This window comes from Balaenoptera acutorostrata, chromosome 3 (assembly GCF_949987535.1).
Source record: "Balaenoptera acutorostrata chromosome 3, mBalAcu1.1, whole genome shotgun sequence".
Classification (NCBI taxonomy): Eukaryota; Metazoa; Chordata; class Mammalia; order Artiodactyla; family Balaenopteridae; genus Balaenoptera; species Balaenoptera acutorostrata.
Window position 1 is genome coordinate 30,647,734 of NC_080066.1, and position 20,145 is coordinate 30,667,878.

At 42.4% G+C, this 20,145-nt stretch overlaps 1 protein-coding gene across 1 annotated transcript; it reads right to left on the reverse strand.

Annotated features, from left to right (window-relative positions):
- Positions 1-5,651: 5,651 nt before the first annotated feature.
- SNRPA1 (small nuclear ribonucleoprotein polypeptide A') lies at positions 5,652-18,234 on the reverse strand. Its single transcript, XM_057544249.1, has 9 exons — positions 18,077-18,234; positions 16,330-16,477; positions 15,285-15,363; positions 11,127-11,173; positions 10,735-10,837; positions 10,076-10,155; positions 9,591-9,666; positions 8,847-8,940; positions 5,652-5,915 (listed from the first exon to the last, which is right to left on the reverse strand). Exons 1-9 carry the CDS (start codon positions 18,156-18,158, stop codon positions 5,857-5,859), a joined length of 768 nt encoding a protein of 255 aa, XP_057400232.1. The 5' UTR covers positions 18,159-18,234; the 3' UTR covers positions 5,652-5,856.
- Between the last annotated feature and the right edge of the window lie 1,911 nt (positions 18,235-20,145).

Consider the following 20,145-nt stretch of genomic DNA (forward strand, 5'->3'; position numbering starts at 1 on the left):
GGAAGTAGAGGGAGGCCACATGAAGGGGAGGAGAGGATGGTGTGGAGGTTCCATGGAGTCCATCCATCATCCACCTCCCTCTCTGCTTCCCTTTCTCTGTCACAGATGAAATTGGTCATGGCTCCCTGGAAGAACAGAGACCCCTGGTGTGTTGGTGGGGAAGTGAGGGATCCCTCAGAGGCAGGCTCAGCAGGGAGACTGTTTTCTTCTGGACGAGTCTAGTTTCTCTTCACTCTGAACATTTGGGGACGTGAATTAATACCCCTGGTCATTCTGTCACTTATTGTCAGGTCACCTTATTAATCCATTTGTTCCCTCCTTTATTTAGCTCATGCTTTTTTTTTTTTTAAACCAGAAGGGCGATTTATGAGAAAACAGGGAACCTAAGAACAGGGAATGGATTAGCTGTCTTTCCAGAAGACTGGAGCTGCAGCTGGTGAGACATGAAGACGCCAGGTTTGCTGTGTTTCTTCCACCCTCCTGGGGCCACATGGTCACTCACCTCTGCTTCCATTTGCACAGCACTAGGTCCTCCTGTCTTTAAGTCTATTGGTTTCTCTCCAGTTCCACCGCCAGGGCCCTGGTCTAAAGTACTATCCTTTGTCCTGGGAAAACTGAAATGACCTCCTAAAGTTTCTCCCCACATCCACTCTGCTGTTCTCACTACAGCCAGGGTGATTTATTAAAAATGGAAAATGTACTCAGTGGTTTTCCACTGCTCCTAAGATAAACATCAATATCTTAAGCCTGGTGTGGAACCGGATTACGATTCGTCCACATTCAATGCCCTTTGCTGTTGCTCTCCTCTCACTGGAGGATTATACAGCCCTGCCCTTTGTTTCTCCAGTCACGGCAAAGGGGCTGATGAACAGGGAAAGAAATGTGAGCACACACTTAAGAACCAGTGCATGATTTTCCTCTTTCCCTGGCAAAGGCAGTATCCAGATAGAGACTGCTCCGTCAACCCGAGTCCAGAGGGAAGATGACACGGAGCAGAGCCATGCAAGCATGTAGCATGAGTTCTTTGGTCTGGATGAAGGTTTGCTCTCTAGCCACTGCTTTTCTTACATGTATTACATTCGTATAGTTTCTCTAGAGAGGGCTGGATTTTGTTATTTCTCTTCCTTCAGGTCAGTTATGTTCTGTTAAATCCCCAGTTGTTTAGGGTCTGGTAAAATAGATTCTCTTGAGGGCAGGCTTCATTAAGAAGAATAAAATGTTGTGGGCCTATTTCAAAAGTTTCTTGTCCCCCTGCTGGACGTGGAGCACACTGTCTCCAATTTCTCAGTGTGAGAACCTGGTAGGAATTCTGAAGCTAAGACTCACAAAAGTGGAGGACCCCTCCCTAACACTGGGCCCCCCTGGAGTTTGTAACTCTCACACTTGCTGCACTGAGCCTCCAGCAATTTGTCAATCACGGTTCAGGTTTCCTCCCTGGTGTCCATGGAGGTTTGTGCTTGCACCTTTCTGCTCCGGTAAATGAGATACTTTGTACCTACCTGTCTCTCTGATTTGGGGGATGGCAATTCGTCTGTGACCTCAATTCTCTGATAGATCTAAAAAAATTTACTGATTTTCAGTTTGTTTAGTTTTTTACTTGTTGTTAGAATGGCAACTTCCAAATTCTTCACATGCCGAACCAGAAATGAAGTCTGAATTGTCGTTTTTTGTTCCTTTATTTCCCTGTGAAAGCTTTGCTTTATTCAATTAATAATCTTTCTTCCCTCCATTCTTAATTCCTAATTATTTTTTTATACCATGATTTGTCTAATTATTCCTTCTTTGATAGAAATTTGATGACATCCAGTTTTACTATTATAAACAATGCTGCAGTAAGATTCATGTATATAATTTATTACACTGATATCTAACTGCTCAGTTTGCCTTGCTTTCTTTTAGTCAGAGAGCATGAGTCATATTTTTAACATTTCTTTTGTGGGGATTATTTGCTTTATAGGGAAGTTAATGCTATCACTGAATAGACTCTTATGAAGAAACTGGACTTCAAGGTGGTCCATCTCAGTATTCTGGTAAAAAAAATCATGAAATTTAGTATTATGCTCACTCCATCACTTTTTAACAAATTAGTAATATTTTTTAAAGAATAAAAAATACTTCATTCATCACAATACAATCTCTGAACAACACATCCTAAACTCAGGCTTATGGGGAAAGAGAGTGTACGTGACAGTTAAGGGATGGGACAGACTCCAAATTTAAATTTAAATTTAAATGCCTCTACTCTTTTTGTTCAGTAAAAGTATGACTTTCTTTTGCCTTTAAAACTTCTGACTCTAGGGTCTTCAGAGAGGATGAGATATTGCTGTTGCACCCGTTTCTCTTTCACTGTAAGGCTGCATCTTATAAAGATAGTAGAATTGGACATGGTGCAATAGATGTATGTGTTTTGGGTCAAATATTCAAAGTAATGAACCCATGATAGGGATCTACAACTTTGATTCTCAATAGAGAATGTCCTTTGATTTCCCTGTTTCCATGATTACTAGTAGAAATTCACCCATGTGAGGAGATGTGGTTCTGCTGATGGTGTCTAGCTTGAACATCAGTAGTCAAGGCTGCCATGTCCATGGGTGGATTAGAGTTGACCTCCTGATGACCTCTGCACTTGGTCATTGATGACGAGAAAATAAGAATTTAAAACAGCTCAGTGCTAGACACACTCATTGTAGAGTTTGATTTGGTAAACCTAAGGGAGTACATGGAAAATGGAACAGTTTTTACCATCCATAAAATTTGCAAAATTCTGATCTTTAAAAAAAATAACACTTTTTCCCCGTGTATATACAAATGAAATTTCTATCCCTCTATTTTTAAAATTGCTTCCATTTATCTGATGGACCTATGTTTTAATCTGGGTTCTAAGAAGTGTGAAAGAACATCTTGGTCATTCAAAGAAAAGAAGCCATAGAAATATGACTTCCTTTGATTGGGTTTCTTTGATTTAATTTTTGGTATTAAGCTATATGAGCTGTTTGTATATTGTGGAAATTAATCTTGTCGGTCACATCATTTGCAAATATTTTCTCCCAGTCTGTAGGTTGTCTTTTCATTTTGTTTATGGTTTCCTTTGCAAAAGCTTTTAAGTTTAATTAGGTCCCATTTATTTTTATTTCCATTACTCTAGGAGATGGATCCAAAAAGATATTGCTGCAATTTATGTCAGTGTTCTGCCTGTTCTCCTCTAGGAGTTTTATAGTATCCAGTCTTACATTTAGGTCTTTAATCCATTTTGAGTTTTTTTTTGTATATAATGTGAGGTTTTCTAATTTCATTCTTTTACATGTAGCTTTCCAGTTTTCCCAGCAACACTTACTGAAGAGACTTTTTTCTCCACTGTACATTCTTGCCCCCTTCATTGTAGATTAATTGACCACAAATGGGTTTATTTCTGGGCTTTCTATCCTGTTCCATTGATCCATATGTCTATTTTTGTGCCAGTACCATACTGTTTTGATTACTGTAGCTTTGTAGTATAGTCTGAAGCCCAGAAGCATGATTCCTCCACCTCCATTCTTTCCATCTGTTTGTGTGGTCTTCAGTTTCTTTCATCAGCATCTTACAGTTTTTGGAGTACAGGTCTTTTGCCTTCTTAGGTAGGCTTATTCCTAGGTATTTTATTCTTTTTGATGCAATGGTAAATGGGATTGTTTCCTTAATTTCTCTTTCAGATATTTCATTGGTAGTGTATCAAAATGCAACAATTTCTATGTATTAATTTTGTATCCAGCAACTTTACTAATTCATTGATGAGCTCTAGTAATTTTCTGGTAGCATCTTTAGGATTTTCTACATATAGCGTCATGTCATCTGCAAACAGTTTTACGTCTTTGGAGAGCTCAGGCAGGGAAGTGGGGAGCGAGGCCAGGCTGGGGTGAGTGGTCCCTGGAGTGGAGCAGGGTTCTCAGGAGATACTTTTCTTCCCTTCCCCTCTCCTCCTTCCCTCCTCGGTTGTTGGTGGGGGTTGGGGAGTTAGCCAGCTGGCAGGGGAGGGGGCAGCTCAGGGGCCTGTAGCCCTCTGGGATGGCTGTGGGTTTTCTGCAGTCTTGTGCTTTGGTCACGTCATGGGACTGTAAACCTTTCCTGTTGGGAGCTTTGAAAGACCAATCATGAGAGGGGAGGGTGTAGGGAGGTCCATCAGGGAAATGCCCCCAAACTGATGATGGACACAGCACTAACAATCAAAATATTGAAATCCAACTTGAGTGAAAATCAGACACCACTCTGAGCTCACGCCAAGTACCTACTCCACTATCAAGAGCTAAAGTGTTACCACCTGGCTTTTTGAACATTATCCCCTCCATCAGAAGCTGCAAGTGTCACTCAGACACCCAGCAGGCTGGCCTCTGCCAGGGAAGCCTTTTCAGTGCAGCCAGGGGCTGAGTATAAATCCTGGGCACAGGCCCTTCCTGACATGGCACAATCATCCAGGAAAATGATTTGCTAAAGAAAAGGCAGGTAAGACCACACTTTACCTCCAAAGAGAAAGAGAAGTGCTTTTTGTAATGAATCAGTAAACAGATCATAGGGGACGGCCCCTGAAGGAGTTGAAGGTATAAGGTGGGTTAAGGAAGGGGTGAGCAGTAAGGCTAGAAATCCTGAGTGCTATCCTCCGATGGACAACTCCTGGGAACCTGCTAGAAGCACAGAGCCTCAGGCCCCACAACAGACCCTGCATTTTGGCAAGACCCCCAGGATTCACAGTGCACTGGAGTTGGAGAGGCACTGGTCTAGGGTTGTACTGAGGAAATTTAAAGGCCAGGTCCTCCTGATGCCCAAGCTCCATCTCCTTTCCGAAGCTTTCTGAAGGCTCTACCCATTCTTTTCTCTTCGTTGCTACCACACTGAGGTTTAGCCCCACTACTGTGTGAGGTTCTGTCTCCCCAATTAGACTGTCAGCTCCTCCAAGCAGGAGTTTATTCGCATCCCAGGCATCTTGTATATGCCTTACACGAACAGCAACTAGCCCATCAGCAATCACCCCAAACTGTTTCAGGGCCTATTTAGAGGAGTGTTTCTCACATTTAGAATCATCCAGGGGGCTTTAAAAAACAACCACCCAAACAAACACCAGCAGATGAGAAAAGATGGCTGGTGAAGGCACTCCCCTCCACCACCTTGATTTTTAGATTAGCCCAAACTGGCCACAGCAGGGTGTGAGGACTGTAATGGGCACCCAGAAGCTGGACACCACACCTTAGTGGGCCACCGGGCAGCCCCTACTCCTCCACTGCGTCCTCAGCGCTGGAGCGTGCTGCTGCTCTGCACAAATGCCACCAACTGACAGGCAGACATCACATCCCCTCTAACTGTCCGAACCAGCAGTTCATCATTTGCGTGTTTGTACATAGGGTTAAATAAAAACTTTAAAGGATGCTGACTTCTGTAAAGCCCTAGAGCCTGGCTGCCTTTAACAAAGCTCTTGTTATTCTTCATGCAGAAAAAAATGCACCCAAGATCTCAAATTCTGACAACCTGTGGCAGCACACAGATAATCTTAAGTTTTATGAATTTAAAAACCTAAACATTTCATGAGGATGGGAAGCCTACCCATAAGATCCGCCCTCCTGTATTTCCAATTCCCACACATCCAGGCCTCACCGCACACACGCCCCAATGATGTGCAATCCACAGCACAGCGAGTGTCCTTTATTTGCACTATTGATAGAAAACTGGCATTTAGATTTCAAAATTTTTATTACAAAATTACCAGCAGTCTTAAGCATTTCAACAATGCTTATGAACTCTACTCTGCTGACACAAACAAGGCTATTCAAAAAGCAGGACCTGTCTGAAGTGGACTATTGTATGTCCTGAGATCCTTAGAGGCCACCCTGCTCAGGACCCATTTGTGACTGTGTCTTCTTCCATCTCCTCTTCACCATCATCAATGGGGCCTAGAGAAAAACACAAACCCAGAAGTCATATCAATTTTAGAGAACGTGCTCGCTCAGTGTGTGAGCGCCCATCCGTGAGGCTGCTGTGTGCCAGGCCCTGGGCAAGGTACAAAAGCCCAACAGCGGCCTCTGCCTTGAGGAGTTTAGGGTCTGGAGACCATCTGTCTTTGGCAGGTATTGGAAAGGATTGTCAGTTCCTAAGGGGAAGGGTCACAAGGGTGTTTTATGAAAGTCAAACTCTTTGCCTGCCATTCTAACCCATTCTGGTCAAGCTGATAACTCATTTTTTATAAAGATAAAAAAAAAGTTTATACTTCGTGTTTTGTTCTTGCCACTACTATAGGCAAAGAAACTGGGAACACTCAAAAAAATAAAAAAAGGGGCAGGGGGGAATACCTACCACATGCTGGGGATAGTTAGTTAGTGACTATGTCTCTAAATTAAGAAAAATATGGCAACAACGAGATGGTTGTTATTTGTCAACAATTCATTGCAGATATTCTAGTCAATGTATTCTGATAAAGGAAATGTTTTAACCCTGTCAATGTTAGGGAAAATTTCTCATGTTTAAGCCTTTGTTTCTAGTTAGACCCAAACATTACATTTCTAGATACAGGAAGTGCTACTCAGAAGCCTGGGCCCACTGAAATTGACAGAACCATGAACAATCTCCATCTTCCTCTTCTCAATGTGCCAGCATGTTTAGATGACACTGAAAAATCCAAAGCTAGCCTAAGGCCCAAATAAAACACTTTAGGGGAAGCAAATTAAGTCAGTAATTTTGTCATACTGCAGTCCCAGTAAGCAAGTCGACACAGCTTCCTCCTCCAAGCTATTACCAGGGAGCCTTGAAAGCCTTCAACAGACCTGTATTGTTCTCAGGACCGCAGACCTCCTCCAGCACAAGGCCTGCAGTCCCCCGAGGGGCTGGACTTGAGAGCTCACTCTGCTGCCCGTCTCACCACATTCCCCCCCATCCCTTGACCTTGGCTCACACTGTCCTCCTTCAGTCCAAGTGTGCAAGGCTCTCTTATCACAGGTTTTCTGCCAGTGCAGTTCCGTCCCCCAAGTATGCCATTCTGCCTTTGTCTAGTTCAAGGGTTCTCAAATACTTTAGTTTTAGGACCCAAAGAGCTTTTGTTTAAGTAGATTACGTTTATTGATAGTATGTTAGAAATTAAAAGTATTTTAAAAAACAGTAATTCATTAAAACAATGAATCTATTATATATTAACAATGTTTATATTTTTATAAAATATAACAATACCAATATTTTCTAAAACAAAAATATTTAGTGAGAAAGTTGGCATTATTTTCTATTTTTGCCCATCTCTATAATGTCTGCCAAATAGCAGCTGGACCCTTGTACTGACTTCATCATTCCACTTGCTACAGTATGTTGTTTTGATTGAAGGGTATGAAGAAAATCAGCCTCACACAGACATGTACTTAGACAAGGGAGGAATATTTTAATAGTCTTTGCAGGCAGCTGCGGATATTCTTTTCTGATACTATGCCAAAACTTGACAGAAGTGGTAGTTTTTTTTTTTTTTGGGTCACGCCACTTGGCTTGTGGGATTTTAGTTCCCCGACTAGGGATCGAACCCAGGCCCACAGCAGTAAAAGCCAAGTCTTAACCACTGGACTGCCAGGGAAGTCCCAAAAGTGGTAGTTTCTTAAAGGTTAGATTGCGGTGTGGAGCCTGAAACCTTATCAATGAACTTTTCGTACTCTCTGACTTGAAAATCCACCGGTTTATTCTGTACTCTGAATGGATCATTTATGCATGCATGACTCTGTAACATCATTTGGAAAACGTTGCTCACTGAGTTATGCAGGTCTTCCAAATGTTGACCCATTTCTTTATATGTTATAAAAAAAAATCACATTCATTAATAGCAACAATTTCTGCAGAGAAGTCTGGAAGTACTGGGAAACTGTCAAAGTTACAATTGTGGAAAAAAAGTTTCCCAGCTTTTAACTTCTGCTTGAAATTTTGAATATTATCATTGGTAACAACTACAAGCTGCTCTCCTTGAAGTGGAAAGCTCACTTCACGTTGGTGAAGCTGCCTGCCTCTCACCTGAGCCAGCACAAGCGCAGGGAGCCAACCACCCACGTAGGCACAGAGGTGCTCTATGCACCCCCATTCCATCGTCACCCAGGAAACCAAAAATGTGCGCCCCAGGGGCCCAAGGACCACACAGGTGAGAACCACTGGTCTAATTAATGTCTTACTTGTTTTTAGCTTCAGTTCCAACATTATTTCCCCAAGGAAACTTTCCCTGAGCTGCCAGTCTACACAGAGGTCCCAGTTACATTCATATCAAACTTGCAATATGCACGGTCTGGGGTAGTTTTCACTTTATACCCCAGTGTCCACCAGTTTGCCTGACACAAAGCTGGCATTTACTATCAGAACAGCTCACACCCTGTGCTCAGTGCTACCTACGAAGTATCTTACTTAGTCCTCCCAACAACCTTTTGAGGTTACCATTATCACTATCTCAGATTTAAAGATAAGGACACAGATTTAAGATTAACTGGAGATTAAGAAATTTACCCAAGGACAGAACTGGTGAAGCTAAGCTCTGACCCTCAGCCTGTCTGGCTCTGGAGCCTGTGTCCTCATCTGCTAAGCTAGCCTACATGTACAGGGGTCAAAGGCAACACGGTCACCTCCACTGTTCGCTTTCATTCCATGGCTATGAGATAATGTTTGTCTCAACTTTTAAAAAAACCCAGAGTCCTATGACATAACATTCTTTAACAAATGATTTATCTTCAAAGAGCATTTAAAGGCATTTTGTGTGGATTAGATTAGATGGTAATGAGGCACTATTCTAGCATTCTTGGGTCGCAGCATGTAAACTGTTTTGCAATCACTTCAAGTGTACCATTAATTTGGAAATAAAGACAGAACACTGTTACCTGATCTGCGTTCTCTGCCAGGTATCTGACCAGACTGAAGCAAGCCCTTCAGCCGCTCCACTTCAGCCAAAGTTGACGCGTTTGCTATAGCATTCTGGACGCCAGGAGACAATGGAGACGGACAGTTACTTTCATCTAAGCCTCCATCACCCAGAAAACACTCACAGGAATTCACACCATCTTTTTGAGTTGGAATATTAAATAGTTCTTTGTTGGGGGAAGATTTTACTGGCACAGTGAAATCAATCCCAAAACCAAATCATAAATTTCCAAAATTGGTAAACAGCTGCAGACCCTATTATAAGAGAGCAAATAATCGCTGCTTGTGTCCTAAAATCTTAGCTAATTGAAGGACCTATTTGGAATTATGCTACTGGATAATTTAGGAGGCAGTATTATAAAATTAGGATTTCTCATCAAGCAGGATCTTTCAGGTAGCAAATCTTTCAAAGTAAAAATTAAGACAGCATGCAAAGGTAACTAACTGTTCAAATAAACACATCCTGGGAAAATGAGAAAGACTAGAGTTGCCTCCACTTTGACTGGCTCATATAATTAATTCAAGTCAAAGTCTGGTCAAATGATATCTTTAAGCTAGTTTTTCCTTACACAAAAATACAGCTGGATTCTAACAATTGTGGGGAAAATCTGCAGTGTTTGATTTATTACTTGGGTTATTACATAATTTTGAGTCCTAAACCCATAACAGCTCACTCCAGTCCAAGAATCCTAACACATAATTACCTTGATTGCTTCCACATCCCCTGGAGATGGCCCACCTTTCTTTTTGTCAGTTGGCAAACCAGCACCTGGATTGAAACTTGGGAGGGGAGAGAAGTACAAAACTGTCAAATCCAGACCAACAGAAATTGCTTCTCTTTTACTTTCAAAAGCTTTTGAAAGTAATTCAACCAGTGTAGTATCTTATCTTTGTTAACAAACTGATACAAGAAACCCTCTCCTTCAGAAACACCACCCAGTTCATCTTCCTACAGAGAAAGGAGGATGTATATAATATCACACTAAGACTGAATACTGAAGTATCTGCTCTGCTAATCTGGTAGAAATCTCACGTGATACATGGACCACTGATGGTCATGGATCATCATCACGCAAATTTAGTACTGTATTAGTCACAGGTGTTTCATTTCATTTTGCAGGAGGCAAAATGCCAGACAGATAATGTTTCTGAAGGTGAAGTGGAGTGAAGTTGGATATCCGGATCTTACGTTTTGCTTCTCCTGGCAATATCCTTTGCAAGTTGTGCACCCCGTTTGCCCTTGAACATTTTCTCTGCTTCCTGACGCTCCTACAGCGACACCACACACACAGTTAATGGAAATAGGAATACCACATGCATTTAGATGCATTCCTCAGAAAACATGGAAGAAAACTCTCCTGGAATACTGGGCTGGTGAAAATACCACGAAGCCAATTTCAAATTAAAAGGAGACACAGCGGTCACCTTTCTGGTGAAGGTTCCTGAAGAAAGTTCCCTCTCCGAGTTTCAAGGAGGGGCTCTCAAGGAACTAAGAAGGTAAAAAAAAAAATCCCCCAATAAAGGGAAAATCATTCTAACAATTAAAGGTACTGAAACGTGGATTACATTACACTCCCCACAGGGAGTGCATCTAAGCAGGACGTCGGCTGTGACAGTGCCCACGGCGGCTCTGAGGCTGTACCACCTCTAGAAAGACCAGCCCCACACAAGACAACCAGAACTCAAAGTCCTACCATAAACACCGTATGGGAAAATTGACTTAGCACCCCCTCCCCATTCTCGTTACAAACCAATGATAAAAATCACTGGGCCGTTTAAAAAGTCAGTAACAAAAGTATAAAGGAAAACACACCAATCTATAATGACTTACAACAGAGTAATACTTACTTTTAGTTTCACCTTCTGGAAATCCAGTACTCTGACTTGTGGAACTTTATAAATCACATATAGTCTGTAATGCTTCTTATTTGTTACAGGATTTCTTAGAATACTACAAGAAAAGGAACAATACAATGCCAATGTTGTTCACAGCACAGCATTCAAGAGGTCCATTTTAATAAAATCTAATGAGTCCATGAAGTAAGGAAAAGTTCACTATTCTTCACATTTCAATGTCATAAGAACTTAACACTAGGGAAATTTTAACAGAGCCCAAAGGAAATACTTTCAATATTTGTTTTTTAAAGGTACTTTTTACTAACTGATGACTTTAAGATCAAGGCTGGTAATGGTGTTATTTTAAAAGACTTTATTGTCACCACCACAAATAATTTCCATACCTTAGATAAGTCAATGATTTGAGAGATGCCAAAGGGTCCAGATCACCCTGTAAAATAACAGCCACAGGTAAGAACACAAATACCACACCCCATTTTGATACTGTGAAATGGTGGATGCCTTTGGAGCAAGGACTGATCTTGTCTTTTATGCACTTATTTGTTTTTCCTGCCCCAGAACCCAGCACAACACTAGCACATCACAGATGCTTGGTACATTTCTACTGAATACACTCGTTCATAAATTTGAGCTTCTTAAACTTAATATCTTGGCCACAACAGTTTCTGTCTCAACAGCAGAAGAGACCAAAAAAATAAAATCATTTCCTGTAGCAAATTCAAAAGGACTACTGAGCTTAAAGCAGTGATTGAGAAAAGAAAGCAATGTGAAAACTGCTGTAACTTTTGAGCAAGTTGTTCACACAGGGAACCTCAAACCATGATCCTGGTGTAAGGTGGTTTTTCCTGTTGGTGCCTGGGGGCAACACAGGTATGTCATCTTTGAAGAAAGGCACCTTTATTCTAGGCGCCCCCAAATCTCTTCAAATAACATTTTCAAGGACAAGGAGTATAGTTAAAAAAAAACATATATGGGAAGAAGGCAGGTTAGCTTTTGAATCTTCCCAAATTATGCCATAAAACACAGTGCAACAGGGATAGAAAAACCAAAACCTATGGTCAACTACAAGCAAACTAGATGAAAAGGTACTCTGGCAAAAACCTAACACAGGAGCCAGTGAGGACAAACTACTGTGAGAGCTACATGACTTGCCTGGTGACAACATCCACACAAGAAGAAGAGAGGAAAGGCAGAGAGGCGTCCAACAGACCCGAGAACTCCAAAGCGACTGACAGGTACCCAGTTTGAGAAAAGATAGGCAAAGGATAGGCATGTCCCAATAATGAACACATTAAAGTGTGTGATGACGCCTGAAGGGCTTGAGCAATCTGGGACTTCACTCAACCAGAAACTGTGCCCTTTCCAGAACAAAGCCCCACACGGAGGAGAAACTGCTAGAACAGATCTGAACTGAGTGGGACAGGGCCAAGAGGGACAATGAGGAAAAAAGTACAAGTAAAAGCAGGGGAGGGCAACACAGCCAGGTGCTCAGAAAGCTGCCGCTTTTAAATACTTCACAACAGCATGGGAGGGAGCTCTAAAGCTTGCTACTGGCACACCATCACTAAAGGAAATCTAAAGAACAATCCAAAAAGGAACAAAGGAAGACAAATATTGCATGACCTCACTTTTATGTGGAATCTCAAGAAAAGTCCAACTCACAGCAACAGAGTTGAATGGTGGTTACCAGAGGCTGGGGGGTGGAGGAAAGGGGAGATGAGCTATTGATTCAAGAGCACAAACTTTCAGTTATAAGATAAATAAGTTCTAGAGATTTCTGGTACAACATTGCGACTACAGTTAAAAATAACATATGGTGTACTCAATATGATAAAAAAGTAGGTCTCAAGTATTCTCATTGCACATTCAAAAAGGTAACTAGGTGAAGTGGTGAATATGTTAGTCTGTGGTAATCATTTCACAATGTATACATATATCAAATTTCACGTTGTACACCTTAAATATATATAATTTTCATTTGTCCATCATACTTCAATAAACCTGCAAAAACCAAAAGAAAGGAAGAACAGTAACTTTAGTCACACACACAGACACACATACAGACTGTGTAAAACACAGTGATGTCTTCACGGGGGGGGGGAGGGGCGGGGGGCGGGGGGGGGAGATGGTTAAGGTGCCGTATTATTCAGGAGGTAGAGGTGCTGGTTAACTGCTTTACACTTGGATAAATATGTGTGTGCTAATTCCTAGGATGCTAAGAATAGAAACAGAGTCTATTTAATAATTAGTTAATCTCTAAACTATCAGAAGGAAAAGTGGAATGTCAAAAAAAAAGAGAGCAATACAGGAGAGAAAAAAAATTGCAGGGGCTTCCCTGGTGGCACAGTGGTTGAGAATCTGCCTGCCAATGCAGGGAACACGGGTTCAAGCCCTGGTCTGGGAAGATCCCACATGCCGCGGAGCAACTGGGCCCATGAGCCACAACTACTGAGCCTGCGCATCTGGAGCCTGTGCTCCGCAACAAGAGAGGCCACGACAGTGAGAGGCCCGCGCACCGCGATGAAGAGTGGCCCCCGCTTGCCACAACTAGGGAAAGCCCTCGCACAGAAATGAAGACCCAACACAGCCAAAAATAAATATAAAAAATAAAAAAAATTAAAAAATATTAAAAAAAAAAAAGAAAAAAAAAATTGCAGACAGATGGAACAAATAAAAAATTCTAGAAAAGAAAGAAAATAAACTCAAATATACCAGTAATTGCATTAAACATAAACAGACTATTTCATTTAAAAGTCAGATTCCAGACTGGATTTAAAAAAAGAATCCTATCATGTGCTGTTTTCAAGAGACAAATCTAAAATATAAGTACAGAAAAACAATGTAAATTTTGGATGAAAAAAATGATTATGCAAATACTAACTGAAAAAATGCTCGTTTTGGTATACTGCAGCAGATAAAATAGACAACCAGGGTAAAACAGCACTAATAAGAGGTAAAGAGGGTCACCACACATGATAAAGGGTTTATTTCATCAGTAAGATACATAAAATTTGGATATATCAAATAAAATAACCTAAAAATATATAAAACTAAAATTGACAGAACTCCATGGAAACAGTCAAATCCACTATCATGTAGGATTTTAATACACCTCTTTCAGTGACTGATCGGACAAACAGCCTTCATCTTTGCAAACAGCTTTAAACACAATTACAACACACAGAATATACTGCTCCCATCATGCCACACATTCCCTATGAACGCACATACCTCATATAGTTTAGAAAGGACATGCCCTCAGATCAGTGCTTTCTTACTTTTGGAGTCAAGTACTCCTTTGGGAATCTGAAAGATGCTTATAAACCTCATCCACCAGGAAAGGAACAATCAGGGAAATAGGGAAGGGAAGGGTTAAGGACATAATAACCTAAAATCAAGTTATATCACATGAACTTAAACATCCACTATTTAAGTGAGAAATTTAGGTTGCAAAACAATGTATAGTATAAGCTCAATTTTGTTAAAAATTATACACACAGCAGAAATTTAAAAAGCATAAAAATAATCATATCCAAATAGAGAAAATGAAACTTGCCCTCTATAAGAAACTGGATTTCAGGGGTTTCCTTGGTGGCACAGTGGTTAAGAATCCGTCTGCCAATGCAGGGGACACGGGTTCGAGCCCTCGTCCGGGAAGATCCCACATGCTGAGGGGCAACTAAGGCCGCTCGCCGCAACTACTGAAGCCCGTGCACCTGGAGCCCATGCTCCACAACAAGAGAAGCCACCGCAATGAGAAGCCCACTTGCCACAACTAGAGAAAGCCCACACGTAGCAACGAAGACCCAACGCAGCCAAAAATAATAAAATAAATAAATTTATAAAAAAATAAAGAAACAAAGTGTAATGTTTTTTTAAAAAAGAAAAAACAGATTTCAAATGGATCGTTGATCTAAATGTGGAGTAAAACAATAATTTCTTGAATAAAACCCTCCAACAAAATTTAATGTATGTCACATATGTAATTTTCTAGTAATGACATTAAAACAGGAGAAACTAATTTTAATAATACATTGTTTTACCTATTTTCCAAAATATTACCATTTCAATGTCAGTATAAAAAAATTATTGATAGTTTATATTCTTTTTTTTTGTACTAACTCTCTAGAATCTGTAGTGTATTTTATATTCTAGTATATCTTAATTCAAAGTAGCCACTTCTGGCTAGTAGCTACCATACTGGACACTGCGATTCTAGAAAACAGAATATGTGAGTTTCTTTATGACCCTGGCGTAGGGGAAGCTTAACAGAACTCAAAAGTACTAATAACAACAGACTGATGAAATGGATTATGCTTGAATTAGGAACTTCTCTATCAAGACCCTAAGAGAGTCAAAAGGTGAGCTAGAGAGTGGGAAGATATTTGCAACACATAACCAAAAAAGGCCCATTTCCTGAATTAATTAAGAAAAGAAAAAGGATGATGAGATAATTTTCTGGATTTTCCAAGTTTTCTATAAAAGGCAAGTAGTACCTTTAACTCCTCCCTGCAAATACGTTTTTCCCCTGTTCAACTTACCAATTCCACAAGACTGTTGTTGGTGAGAATGAGTTCTGTCAGACAGGGCAGAGCCTGATCAAGTCCCTCACCTATACGGCTAAAATAAAAAGAAAAAATCTTAATGAAAGTAAAAATTAAGTAAACTAACAACTTCATCTAAGCCCTTGCCCAGAGGACTTCAAAGTGGGAAGAACCTTAGAGATCTTTCTTCCAACACTCTAACAGAAGGAAGGACCTTGTCTGAGGTCACAGAAGTGGGATGATTTTAAAACCCATGCCTCCTGAAAGCTGCTGAGGGCTCTTTCCACTGCTACACTATCTAATGAGACCTAAGACAAAGAGAAAGTCCTGTGTAAACAGACTTACTTTGCTCATCTCAGGACTTGTGTGCAGGTAGCACAGAAATACAAGTGGTTCTGCATTCACAGCTCAAGCACAAGATACACCAACCAAACCACAACGGAATAGTTAACTCATGAGAAATACACCTATTAAAAAAACGCAACTCAACACCCAGAACTTCTTAAAGACATTGTCTATAGACCTTTAATAACTTTTCTCCAACAAAATTTACAAAGATGATGAACGTGGGTCAAAAAAAAGATCTTAATTTCAATAAGCAATATTCTAAAAATCAGCTGCAGTTAAAGAAAAACAAATAGCAGAGGATTTGAGGTAGAATGAGATGTTCAGTCAAAAATATAATTGTTGAATTTTATGTTATCTCTTTAATATGACCCCTCTGATAACTTTAATTATTATTTTAGAAACGAGCCAAAATATGTAAAAAGCAGCATGTTTTTAACTTAAATTAGAAACTTACCATGAACATATATATACACACAAGATTTCTGAATAAATGCAAATAAGACTAGACCAATGACCAATTAATCTCTGGATCTGTATGGGACAAGTGCAGCTCATTTTCCATTTAAGAAATACGTAGGTTAAAAAGAAAAAAAACGAAATATGTAGGTTTAACTGGCAATATATACTGCAACTTCTTCAGGGAACTCTGCAACATTTAGGGGGAAAAAGCTACTTTCCACTAGTAGACAATTACCATATTCTGTTGTTGTTCACTAATAATGTTTTCAGTCTTCTCAACAAAGGAAAACCATCCAGTTTCCTGATTTCATTGTCAGAAAAATCAATGGCATCAAACTGGTCTAAGGTAGCGCCTAGATTTTCAATGACAGGAATTTTATACCCTGCAAAAAGGAGGAAAAAAAAAAAACACCCACACAAGTATTAATATAATTAAAAGGCACCTAAAACATTAGCAGCATTTCATGTAATTGGACTCACAGCTAATGTTCCTTCCAAAAGTGTTTACCTAGCACCTATGCCGTTGCCAGACACTGCCAAGGTACTGGCACATAGTACAAGGAACAAGACAGTCACAAGTCCCAGCTGCCATGAAGCTTATAGTCTAGCAGTGGACATGAAGATGGCAATGGTGACAAGGGCAGTAATGATGAGAATACTTACTAGCAGTAACTAGTACCTAACAGTTTTCAAGTATATTTACAAGGTGCCTCACGCTGCTCTAAGCAAGGCCCCAGAGCTAGTGAAGTGGCCTAAGAGGACTTTACGCTGTGAGCTGCTTAACTGTCAGCGTCCAAATGTTGTTCACACATGGTGGACAACAGCCCTCAACCTCTTCTGCATCCCACAGGTCCGATTCTCAGAACTCATTGGGATGTCTTCATGATATCATGACCGTTCCCCCTTACTTCACCTCCCCCAGCTCAAACCCAGAGTTGAAAGTCAATAGGTCACACACAATGGTAAATCACCCTGTGGACAACTCAAATACTCCCTGATTTGCCTAACACGGGCATATTTATTGTGCTACGTGCTCGGAGAAAAAAAAGTTAAACGAGCCAAGGTGCAAGTACACAGTGCAGAGCTGTAAGGGCTACATCAAAGTTAAGTGCTGCACCAAAACAAGACTCCTCAACGCTGGGTGCACTTCAGACTCAGAGAGAAGGCAGGGATCACCTGTGCCAAGACTGTGAAAGCGGTCGGTTACGCTTGCGTTGAACCTTTCTCTAAGAAACTTAGTTTCAACAAAACGAAAGTACTGGGCTTTGTCAGCAAACAAAAAAGCAAGCAGAAAGCAGAGCCCGCAGCCGTGGTGCTCCGGCGACCGCGTTTTCTCCGTGGGAGCGATTCTCAGGCCAAGACTGATTATCTTATCCCCGGAGAAGTCGCCCCCTAAAATGCTGATGAGCTGCACGCCGAGGCGGAAATCACTACAGGAACCTAACAGTTCGGGGGCTTCCGCAACCCTTCCGCAGGCACCCGGCAGCGCCGGCCTCGCTCCGACAGTCCGCTCTTTGCAATGTTCTGGTAAAAGGGGAAAAGACGACTGAAGCCAACGAGGGACAAATGTCGGGAAGACAATCGCTTTTGTCCCGTACTTCGTCTCCTCGCTCCCTTACCCTGTCTACACTCTCACGACAGCACGTTAACGCGTCTCGCTCCGCACGAGGGTCGCAACCGCTAGCTAGATTGTGTATTTCCCGGCCCCGCAGCAGCTCAGGCCGCGAAGCCCGCCCGGCTGGCCCGGCACAGGCCCGCGGTCCTACCGGAGCATCGCGGCGGCCCCGTGTGTGCGAGGAGGAGCTGGGGTGAGGGGCGCCTCGGAAGGGCCCAGGGACGGCCTTTCACCGACGACAGCGGGACCCAGCCGGCTCGGGGCTCGGGACGCAGGCCGCCGGCCACGCTCCGGCCCTGGCGCACGCGGCTGGGCCGGGCCGCCTGGCGGGAGGGTAGGCCGGACCGCCCGCCCCCGTCCAACTCACCCCGCAGGTCCAGCTCGCGGTCCCGCACAGCGTTGGTGTACTGCGCCGCCTGCTCTATTAGCTCCGCCGTCAGTTTCACCATCCTGCTGCCTCCCACCCGCCGCACCGCCCGCTCCTCTCGCCGCACCGACGTCCCGGCGTGCCCCGCGCCCGCGCCAGGCAGCAGCAATCGCCGCCGGCGTGCGCGGCCTGAGCGGCGTCCAGGCCGAAGCAATCGAGGAGCCACGCTCCCGGGCTCGGGCTCCGCCTCCCGGGTTCGGGCTCCGCCTCCCGGGCTCGGGCTCCGCGGCGGTCCGGTGCGCGTCGCCGCGCTTCTGGTTCTGGCTGCGTTCCTCTGGCGCCGCTGCGGTCTGCAGGGCCCGCGAGTCCAGACAGCTGTGTCCGCAAGTTAACAAAATGTGAAAGTCCCCGAAGGGAACTTTCTCGTGCATCAGTGCACCGTGAGGTGAAAGGGAGGCTGTGACTGTCCTCACTCCACCCGTGGGTCCAGTGATGGGTCCCGGATTTTGGCCCCCGGCCTACCAGGTGAGGACAGGGGCTGGATCGACCGCCCCGGTCGAATTTGTGGTTAGGTCTATGCTCTATAGACAATTAGATATTCATGTTGAAGCCTGGTACACGGGAAAGCGCGCAGATCAGAAATCTGCATCAGAGTGAGCACACCCGCGTGGCCGCCGCCGGCCTCCTAAACGAACACTATTCGGAAAACCTGCCCCCCTCACCCCTCCCCAAAGGCAACTGCGAATCCAACACCATAGATTAGTTTTGCTTGCTTTTGATATAGACTCATGCGATCTGCTTTTGTGCCTGCTTTCTTCGGCTCTGTGTCGTGCCTGGAATCCATCCAGGTTGCAGGCAGCAGAGGTTTGTTTACTTGCTGTTGTATAGAATTCCATTGTGTCTCTCACACCATAACTTATCCATTTTGCTGTTCATGGACATTAGGGTTGTTTCCAGTTTGGGGCTGTTCTGCATAATGCTGCTATAAATGTTCATGTGCATGGATCTGATGCACGTGCATCTGAATTTCTCCAGGAGTGGAACTAATGGGACATAGGATGTGGTATCATCAGTAGATAATGCCTGACGATCACTGCCAAGAGGCTGAAATAATTTCCACAGTCTCTAGTGGTGTGTTAGGGTTTCCATCACTGCCAACGTCAGCCTCATTGGCACTGTCAGTCTTTATAATTTTAGCGATTCTGGTGGGTGTGTAGTGGTATTGCACTAATGCTTTGATTTGCTTTTCTCTAATAACTAATAAAGTTGAGGATTTTCTGTATATGTTGTCCACTCTTGATATCTTTTGCAAAGTGCCCATTCAAGTCTTTGCCCATCTTTTTCTATTGGGTTGTCTGCCTTTTATTTTTATTATTATTTACTATGGGATTTCTTTATATATTCTGGATATGAGTATACTCTGTGGTTTACCTTTCACTTTTTTTTTTTTTTTTTTGGTTAAAACTGCTTAAATACCAAAGACCTCACAGGGAGTGGAAATACTGTCCTCATATACATCCTCATTATAATCCATTTTGGTCTAGGAAAACATCTTATTCCCCAAATCACCAAATCATAATCTGGGCTGTAAATTGAATCAAAAGGATAAGAAATGTGACTGCCTCTCCCATTTTGAAAAAGAAACAAGCTTTCAAAGGGTCCAATTCAAGAACAGACATCAGAAGAAGAACTTCTTAGCTCAGGAAGCCCTGCCCATTGACAGTGTCTTTTGTCCTATCTTGGGGGGGACACTTTTACTATGGTCATGTAGGTCTGGGACCCAGAAAGGGTTTTCTGCTTACTGACCTTTTCACTGTTAATGAAAAGGTGTTGTTTAATGACCAGAAGTTTCTAATTTTCACATAGTTCAGTTTATGTGTATGTGCATGCACATGTGTGTCTTGTTTGAGATATCTTCCCTCATCTCCAAAATGTTTTTCTGTGTTATCTACTAGAGGCTCAGTTGTTTTATCCTTCACATTTAGCTCTCCAATTCCCCTGGAATTGATTCCTTTTGAACTTTCTATTGAAGCATGATATACATGCAGCAGACTGCAAACTACACACAC